Genomic DNA, 9,052 nt, shown 5'->3' on the forward strand with positions numbered 1-9,052 from the left:
ATGAGTAATATCTTTTATGGTCATGCACCCTGGAAGAGTGGTCTATTTTTATTAAATCTTGATAGTAGTGATACACATATTCATAATGTTGAAGCCAAAAGATGCAGAGTTGATAATGATAGTGCAACTTATTTGTGGCACTGCCGTTTGGGTCATATTGGTGTAAAAAGCATGAAGAAACTCCATACTGATGGACTTTTGGAATCACTTGATTATGAATCACTTGGTACTCGCGAACCGTGCCTCATGGGCAAGATGACCAAAATGCCATTCTCCGGAACTATGGAGCGAGCAACTGATTTGTTCGAAATCATACATACTGATGTATGTGGTCCAATGAAAATTGAGGCTCGCGGCGGGTATCATTATTTTCTCACCTTCACAGATGATTTGAGCAGATATGTGTATATCTACTTGATGAAACACAAGTCTGAAACATTTGAAAAGTTCAAAGAATTTCAGAGTGAAGTGGAAAATCATCGTAACAAGAAAATAAAATTTCTACGATCTGATCGTGGAGGAGAATATTTGAGTTACGAGTTTGGTCTACATTTGAAACAATACGAAATAGTTTCGCAACTCAAGCCACCCGGAACACCACAACGAAATGGTGTGTCCGAACGTCGTAATCGTACTTTACTAGATATGGTGCGATCTATGATGTCTCTTAGTGATTTACCGCTATCGTTTTGGGGTTATACTTTAGAGATGGCCGCATTCACGTTAAATAGGGCACCATCAAAATCCGTTGAGACGACGCCTTATGAACTATGGTTTGGCAAGAAACCAAAGTTGTCATTTCTTAAAGTTTGGGGCTGTGATGCTTATGTGAAGAAGCTTCAACCAGATAAGCTCAAACCCAAATTAGAGAAATGTATCTTCATAGGATACCCAAAATAGACTATTGGGTACACCTTCTATCACAAATATGAGGGCAAGATTTTTGTTGCTAAATTCGGATCCTTTCTAGAGAAGGAGTTTCTCTCGAAAGAAGTGAGTGGAAGGAAAGTAGAACTTGATGAGGTAACTGTACCTGCTCCCTTATTGGAAAGTAGTTCATCACAAAAACCGGTTCCTGTGACAACTACACCAATCAGTGAGGAAGCTAATGATTTTGATCATGAAACTTCAGATCAAGTTACTACCGAACCTCGTAGGTCTACCAGAGTGAGATCCGCACCAGAGTGGTACGGTAATCCTATTCTGGAAGTCATGTTACTTGACCATGGCGAACCTACAAACTATGAGGAAGCGACGATGAGCCCAGATTCTGCAAAATGGCTTGAGGCCATGAAATCTGAGATGGGATCCATGTATGAGAACAAAGTATGGACTTTGGTTGACTTGCCCGATGATCGGCAAGCCATCAAAAATAAATGGATCTTCAAAAAGAAGACTGTCGCTGATGGTAATGTAACTGTCTACAAAGCTCGACTTGTTGCGGAAGGTTTTTGACAAGTTCAAGGGGTTGACTACGATGAGACTTTCTCACCCATAGCGATGCTTAAGTCTGTCCAAATCATGTTAGCAATTTCCGCATTTTATGATTATGAAATTTGGCGAATGGATGTCAAAACTGCATTCCTGAATGGATTTCTGGAAGAAGAGTTGTATATGATGCAACCGGAAGGTTTTGTCGATCCAAAAGGTGCTAACAAAGTGTGCAAGCTCCGGCGATCCATTTATGGACTGGTGCAAGCATCTCAAAGTTGGAATAAACGCTTTGATAGTGTGATCAAAGCATATGGTTTTATACAGACTTTTGGAGAAGCCTGTATTTACAAGAAAGCGAGTGGGAGCTCAGTAGCATTTCTGATAATATATGTAGATGGCATATTGTTAATTGGAAATGATATAGAATTTCTGGATAGCATAAACGGATACTTAAATAAAAGTTTTTCAATGAAAGACCTCGGTGAAGCTGCTTACATATTGGGCATCAAGATCTATAGAGATAGATCAAGACGCTTAATTGGACTTTCACAAAGCACATACCTTGATAAAGTTTTGAAAAAGTTCAAAATGCATCAGGCAAAGAAAGGGTTATTGCCTGTATTACAAGGTGTGAAGTTGAGTCAGACTCAATGCCCGACCACAGCAGAAGATAGAGAGAAAATGAAAGATGTTCCCTATGCTTCAGCCATAGGCTCTATCATGTATGCAATGCTGTGTACCAGACCTGACGTATGCTTAGCAATAAGCTTGGCAGGTAGGTACCAAAGTAATCCAGGAGTGGATCACTGGACAACGGTTAAGAATATCCTGAAATACCTGAAAAGGACTAAGGATATGTTTCTCGTTTATGGAGGTGACAAAGAGCTAGTCGTAAATGGTTACGTCGATGCAAGCTTTGACACTGATCCGGACAATTCTAAATCGTAAACCGGATACGTGTTTTTATTAAACAGTGGAGCTGTAAGTTGGTGCAGTTCTAAATAAAGCATCGTGGCGGGATCTACATGCGAAGCGGAGTACATAGCTACTTCGAAAGCAGCAAATGAAGGAGTCTGGATGAAGGAGTTCATTTCCGATCTAGGTGTCATACCTAGTGCATCGGGACCAATGAAGATCTTCTGTGACAATACTGGTGCAATTGCCTTGGCAAAGGAATCCAGATTTCACAAGAGGACCAAGCACATCAAGAGACGCTTCAATTCCATCCGGGACCAAGTCCAGGTGGGAGACATAGAGATTTGCAAGATACATACGGATCTGAATGTTGCAGACCCGTTGACTAAGCCTCTTCCACGAGGAAAACATGATCAGCACCAAGACCATGGGTGTTAGAATCATTACTGTGTAATCTAGATTATTGACTCTAGTGCAAGTGGCAGACTGAAGGAAATATGCCCTAGAGGCAATAATAAAGTTATTATTTATTTCCTCATATCATGATAAATGTTTATTATTCATGCTAGAATTGTATTAACCGGAAACATGATACATGTGTGAATACATAGACAAACTTAATGTCACTAGTATGCCTCTACTTGATTAGCTCATTAATCAAAGATGGTTATGTTTCTTAACCATAGACATGTGTTGTCCTTTGATTAACGGGATCACATCATTAGGAGAATGACGTGATTGACTTGACCCATTCCGTTATCTTAGCACTTGATCGTTTAGTATGTTGCTATTGCTTTCTTCATGACTTATACAGAGTTCCTACAACTATGAGATTTTGCAACTCCCGTTTACTGGAGGAACACATTGTGTGCTACCAAACGTCACAACGTAACTGGGTGATTATAAAGGAGCTCTACAGGTGTCTCCAAAGGTACATGTTGAGTTGGCATATTTCGAGATTAGGTTTTGTCACTCCGATTGTCGGAGAGGTATCTTTGGGCCCTCTCGGTAATGCACATCACTATAAGCCTTGCAAGAAATGTAGCTAACGAGTTAGTTACGGAATGATGCATTACGTAACGAGTAAAGAGACTTGCCGACAACGAGATTGAACTAGGTATTGGATACCGACGATCGAATCTCGGGCAAGTAACATACCGATGACAAAGGGAACAACGTATGTTGTTATGCGGTTTGACCGATAAAGATCTTCGTAGAATATGTAGGAGCCAATATGAGCATCCAGGTTCCGCTATTGGTTATTGACCGGAAACAGTTCTAGGTCATGTCTACATAGTTCTCGAACCCGTAGGGTCCGCACGCTTAAGGTTTCGATGATAGTTATATTATGAGTTTATGAGTTTTGATGTACCGAAGTTTGTTCGGAGTCCCGAATGAGATTACGGACATGACGAGGAGTCTCGAAATGGTCAAGACATGAAGATTGATATATTGGAAGCCTATATTTGGATAACGGAAGTGTTCCGGGTGAAATCGGAATTTTACCGGAGTACCGGGAGGTTACCGGAACCCCCCGGGGGGCTTAATGGGCGTACATGGGCCCTAGTGGAGAGGCAGAGAGGATGCAAGGGCTGGCCGCACCCCCTCCCCCCTAGTCCGAATAGGACAAGGAGAGGGGGGCAGCGCCCCCCCTTTCCTTCCCCTCTTCCTCCTCCTTCCCCCCTTCTCCTTCTCCAACTAGGAAAGAAGGGAGTCCTACTCCCGGTGGGAGTAGGACTCCCCTTGGCGCGCCCTCCTTGGCCGGCCACCCCCTCCCCCTTGGCTCCTTTATATACGGGGGCAGGGGGCACCTCTAAGGCACAACAATTGATCTCTTGATCTCTTAGCCGTGTGCGGTGCCCCCCTCCACCAAAGTCCTCGATAATATTGTAGCGGTGCTTAGGCGAAGCCCTGTGACGGTAGAACAAGAAGATCGTCACCACGCCGTCGTGCTGACGGAACTCTTCCCCGACACCCTGCTGGATCGGAGTCCGGGGATCGTCATCGAGTTGAACGTGTGCTAGAACTCGGAGGTGCCGTAGTTTCGGTGCTTGATCGGTCGGGCCGTGAAGACGTACGACTACATCAACCGCATTGTTCTAACGCTTCCGCTTTCGGTCTACGAGGGTACGTGGACAACACTCTCCCCTCTCGTTGCTATGCATCACCATGATCTTGCGTGTGCGTAGCAAATTTTTTGAAATTACTACGTTCCCCAACAGAAGCCGCCGGTGACTCGAGAGTCACCGTCGGATGTCCCCCGGGATGCAGTGACGCGCCGTGGCATGGTTGCCCTTGGATCTCGTGCGCAACCATAGGAGGGGTCGCCAGCGGCGGGGATCCACTAGATGGTGCGATCGCGGTTGACGCGGCTTGGAGCGCGGCGACGGAGGACTCCAGTTGCGCGAATCGCGCCTCCATCTCTGGCTTCCAGGAGACGAGGGCGTCGATCCGGGCGGTCTGCGTCGCCACTGCCTTGAGGACGGCCTTGGTGTCGTCGTCCTGCTTGTTGGCGCGGACGACGGCGTCGTCGTTCATCTTGTCGAGGTACGCCTTCAGCGTCGGGTCCATGGTGGCGATGAGGGCGTCGCGCACTTGCTTCTGGCGGCGAGTTTCCAGCGCGGCGAACTGGTAGCGGCGGCGATGGCGGCAAAGGAAGGGTGGTAGGTGGCTAGCTGATACCACAATGTTAGGCAACAGATCTCGATGTAGTATTTCTCATGCACTGATTCAGTTACAGGGTACACTCTGTCTTGCAAGGAAAGAAAGAAGAAGGAAAAAGGAAAGCCGTGCCGTGTCGTGCCGTTGCCTGATCCCACTAGATGTCGAACTAGCCACTCCTCTCAGCTTATGTAGCGTTCGACCACTCCGGGCCCACGAACCTGCGGTTCGGTTGCTTGATCTGAGGTGGCTTGGAGATGACGCGCCCCTGCCCCTGACTGGTGGAAAGGTGCTCTTCCGCTGCCACGCTGTCCCCTCTCACTGACTTGGCCATGATTCTGTCGACTGGGGACGCATCTAAGGTTGGGTCCCTGACACTATATATCACGAGTCAGATTATTTTGTGTCACATAGTTGCCACCTCCAACAGGAAGCTAATTCCACTGAATATTCCTATTACCTGTTATAAGTTGAAATCCCCTTCAACAACGACTGGTGCTTGCCAATGAACAAAAAGTCTGTGCGGCGCATATATATAAAAAGTCTTGCTTGCCCTTCTCATAGGATAAACCATAAACAACTACTCCCTCCGTCTTATAATGTAATACGTTTTTTGACACCAATAGACACCAAATATGTTAGTTTCTTCTTGATCACTAAACTAACAGAAAAGAAATCACATTTGACTCCCGCCGGAATGCCACCTCCAACAGGAAGCTAATTCCACTGAAAATTCCTATATTACCCATAACAGTTTTCCGAAAAGATTTAGAGAAATCCTCTTTTGGTTTCCTACATGGCTCGATTGATCTTGTTGATATATATGAGCTGGTCCATTAAAACTTTACAAATTCTCGTGTGATTTGCGTAAGCAATTCTCAAAATTCCAAGGCCGGGGAAGAGCTTGGTTCATACGCGTGTCTGCCAGGTGGCACCGGCCGGATAGCCGCCGTGGGGCTGGGGCTGGGGCTGGGCCTGGAAGTAGGGCGGCGGCTGCCCCAGGGCGATCTCCGGCTGCTGCTCCCGTGGCGGCGCCGACGCTCCGAGCAGGAAGTAGGAGCCGATGCCGAAGCCGACGACGATGAGGGACAGCGCGGACGCGGTGGCGAACACCCCAGTTGGCAGCACGTAGCACTCCTCGCCGGCGCTGGTGTCTTCAGCCGGCTTCCGCTCCCCGGCCGTGTTCCACATCGCGCCGATGAAAAACAGCACCTCCGCGATGAACATCAGGATCCTTCGTTCGCACATGCGTGTTGTACACTACACGTTAGACATGAGAGAGAAAGTTTAGAGAGAGAGAGAGGGTAATGCGTCGTACCATGAGAGGATGGACATGGCGACGGCGAAGACGCGCTTGGTCTCGGACGGGATCTTCCGCGTCTCTGGCCGGCAACAGCCGCAGCAGCCGGTGGCGGCGGTGAGGAGGACCTGCGCCGCCAGGAGGAACAGCGTGGCCGCGACGCCGCAACCCCGCGCCGCCGTGCTCCGGTACACGCACCTCACCCCGTCGTACCCAGCAAACGACTGCAGCAGCACTACTGTGTCAGCTCGGTTCGTGATCCGTGGCATTTGTCGTACTGCACACTGGAGCTAGCAAAGCTAATTATCATGCGTACCTCGGAGTTGGTGCTCTCGCCAACGAATCCTAGGATGGCCGCGAGGAGGCCTAGGAAGCTCGCCGTCCCGCAGATCACGGCGGCGGCCTTCTTCCCCATGGCCGGCAACTACTCTATCGATGAATGCTCAATCGGCACGCACTAACGGACTAAAATGCGTGTTGTACAGCTAGGGTGTGTATATATATAACTACATCAAATAAAAGAATAATATAATTTGTGATTGGTTCGACAATTCTAAGAAGCTTAGCTTGTCTGGTCTTTGTATTCTCAGCTATATGGCTGAAGGTGGGTACGTACGGACAAAATATGGTGGTCATCACTATGCTTGACAGATTAATTGATTTGAACTTTTTTTTGCCGGAAATTAATTTGAACTTAAACAAGGTCATATCAAGATAATGTTTGGACAGTGTACGGCCTGTCTCCTAGGATCATCCAACCCAACACTCACATACCTCTTCTTTCCTTTTGGCTAGAATGGGGCAATGTTGGCTTTTGATCGCTAGACCAAACCTCCCAGGAGCACTATGTGCAAGCTAGCTAGACAGTCAAACAATCAGCTTGATTGATGAACAGTAGACCAGCATGCACGTAACTTGAACCTGGGCTTTCACTAACGCTAGGATCGGTTGATCTCTCGATGAACTTTGACGTGGTCGGCGAAACACTTGCGTACGAAACAAACTGGACAGAGGAAAAATCTTTTGGTGATAGCTACAGGGCCGTGTCGCTCCTGGGCTTTTCTTTTCTCTTGTATTGATCTGGTTCGTTGATACAAAAATTACAGGGTGTACGTGTATATATATACTACTAAGCCAGCTACCTTAGCTAACCTAGTCGGCTAGGAGTTCTAGCACTACACGGATACGTACTCGTGATGTACACGGTGTCATGCTTATTCCTTACATTCACCCTCCTAAGCTTGACATCCTCGTTTTGACCTGGATCCCAAATGCGACTACTACTATTCATAGTCATAATCTTTGGCATTGCTTTTGCCATTTTTCGTAGCATTTTAGGGACCGTCTTTGTTGTCGTCAACTGGTCCGTGGCTTGACGCCAGCACTCCTTCTTGGTCGCGTCTTCAACCTTCACCTGTTCTTCGGTGCTTGGTAGACTGTCTTTTGGATCATCAAGGGGACATCTTTTGAACTCGAGCGTGACCAAACTTCGGTCTAACTTTGAGTTCCAAGCTCTTGGCGCTTGCTTCACGTAAAGTGCCTTCTTGAGCTTGTACACTTTCTCTTCTTCTTCTTTCTTCTCATAGCCGAGTGGTTGTTCCACGTACACTTCTTCTGTGAGGTTACCGTTGAGGAAAGCGGATTTAACATCCATATGATGAACCTTCCAATCCTCTTGTGCTGCCAAAGCTAGGAGCACTCTCACCTTCTCGATTCGAGCAACCGGTGCAAACACCTCCTCATAGTCAACTCCTTGACGTTGTACGTAACCCTTAGTGAGAGTCTTGCCTTGTACTTCACAATGGCACTCTTCGTGTCCTTCTTTAACTTGTAAACCCACTTCAAACCTATGGCCTTTTGGTTCGGAGGTCGGGTTACCAAAGTCCACGTGCCATTGCTCTCGATCGCCTTCATCTCCTCATCCACGGCGTGCATCCAACTTGAACTTTTGCTCGCCTCTACGAAGTTTGCCGGCTCCTCAACTCCGAGTAAACACAAATCGGAGTACTCGAGTGTAACTGGCTTTGCATACTTGCAGACTTTCTTGAGGGTCTTGTAGCGACGAGGCCCGGAAGAATCCATTATGGCTTGCGAAGGAGGCGACACAAACTGTGTCGGCGTCGATGCACTTGAGGAAGATGGCCGAGTCTCGGGCGTGGTAGACGGGTCGTTGGCATCCTCGTCGTCGGCGTAGTCGTCGTGACTGTGACCATCATCTTGATTGTCATCGTCACTATGCACCTCGTTGTCGAGATCTTCGCCCGTGTCGTGCGCGTCGTTGTCGCTATCACCTTGCGACCCATGCGCGTCGTCGTCGGTGTCGGCACCATGGTGATCACTGCCATTGCGGTCACCTTGGTTGTGCGTCTTGCCAACCACCTGGACATCCTCCCCTTCATCATCATCAGTTGGAAATTCAACTATGAATATGTTGCCGTTTGGAGTGCGCTCCAATTCCACGCTTGGTTTTCTTCAAACACAACGTCGCGTGAAATCCGTAGACGCTTGGTTTGTGGATCGTAGAAGCGGTATGCCTTGGTGCCAGAACTCCTCTCGTATCCGATGAACACCATCTTGGTGCTACGATCGGCAAGCTTTGAGAGATGCGGCTCCGCCGTATTCACATGCGCCACGCACCCGAACGTTCGTAGATGAGACACATTCGGCTTACGTTCGTAAATTGCTTCATACGGAGTTGAAAGGATCGATATGGTTGACTAGAGGGGGGGGGGGTGAATAGGC

The 9,052-nt window shown here is 47.6% G+C and overlaps 1 protein-coding gene across 2 annotated transcripts; it reads right to left on the minus strand.

Annotated features, from left to right (window-relative positions):
- Positions 1-5,605: 5,605 nt before the first annotated feature.
- LOC123133763 (uncharacterized) lies at positions 5,606-6,763 on the minus strand. Of its 2 annotated transcripts, none has more exons than XM_044553170.1 (2): positions 6,627-6,763; positions 5,606-6,534 (listed from the first exon to the last, which is right to left on the minus strand). In XM_044553170.1, exon 2 carries the CDS (start codon positions 6,256-6,258, stop codon positions 5,920-5,922), a length of 339 nt encoding a protein of 112 aa, XP_044409105.1. In that variant the 5' UTR covers positions 6,259-6,534; positions 6,627-6,763; the 3' UTR covers positions 5,606-5,919. Both variants share the same exon structure in this region, with proteins under 2 accessions (XP_044409105.1, XP_044409106.1).
- Positions 6,764-9,052: the final 2,289 nt, after the last annotated feature.

The sequence above is a fragment of the Triticum aestivum genome, chromosome 6B, assembly GCF_018294505.1.
Source record: "Triticum aestivum cultivar Chinese Spring chromosome 6B, IWGSC CS RefSeq v2.1, whole genome shotgun sequence".
Taxonomy (NCBI): Eukaryota; Viridiplantae; Streptophyta; class Magnoliopsida; order Poales; family Poaceae; genus Triticum; species Triticum aestivum.

What these genes read in the sequence shown, in the direction of transcription:
- LOC123133763 (XM_044553170.1), bottom strand. Translation starts at nt 6,258, where the DNA reads ATGTGCGAACGAAGGATCCTGATGTTCATCGCGGAGGTGCTGTTTTTC.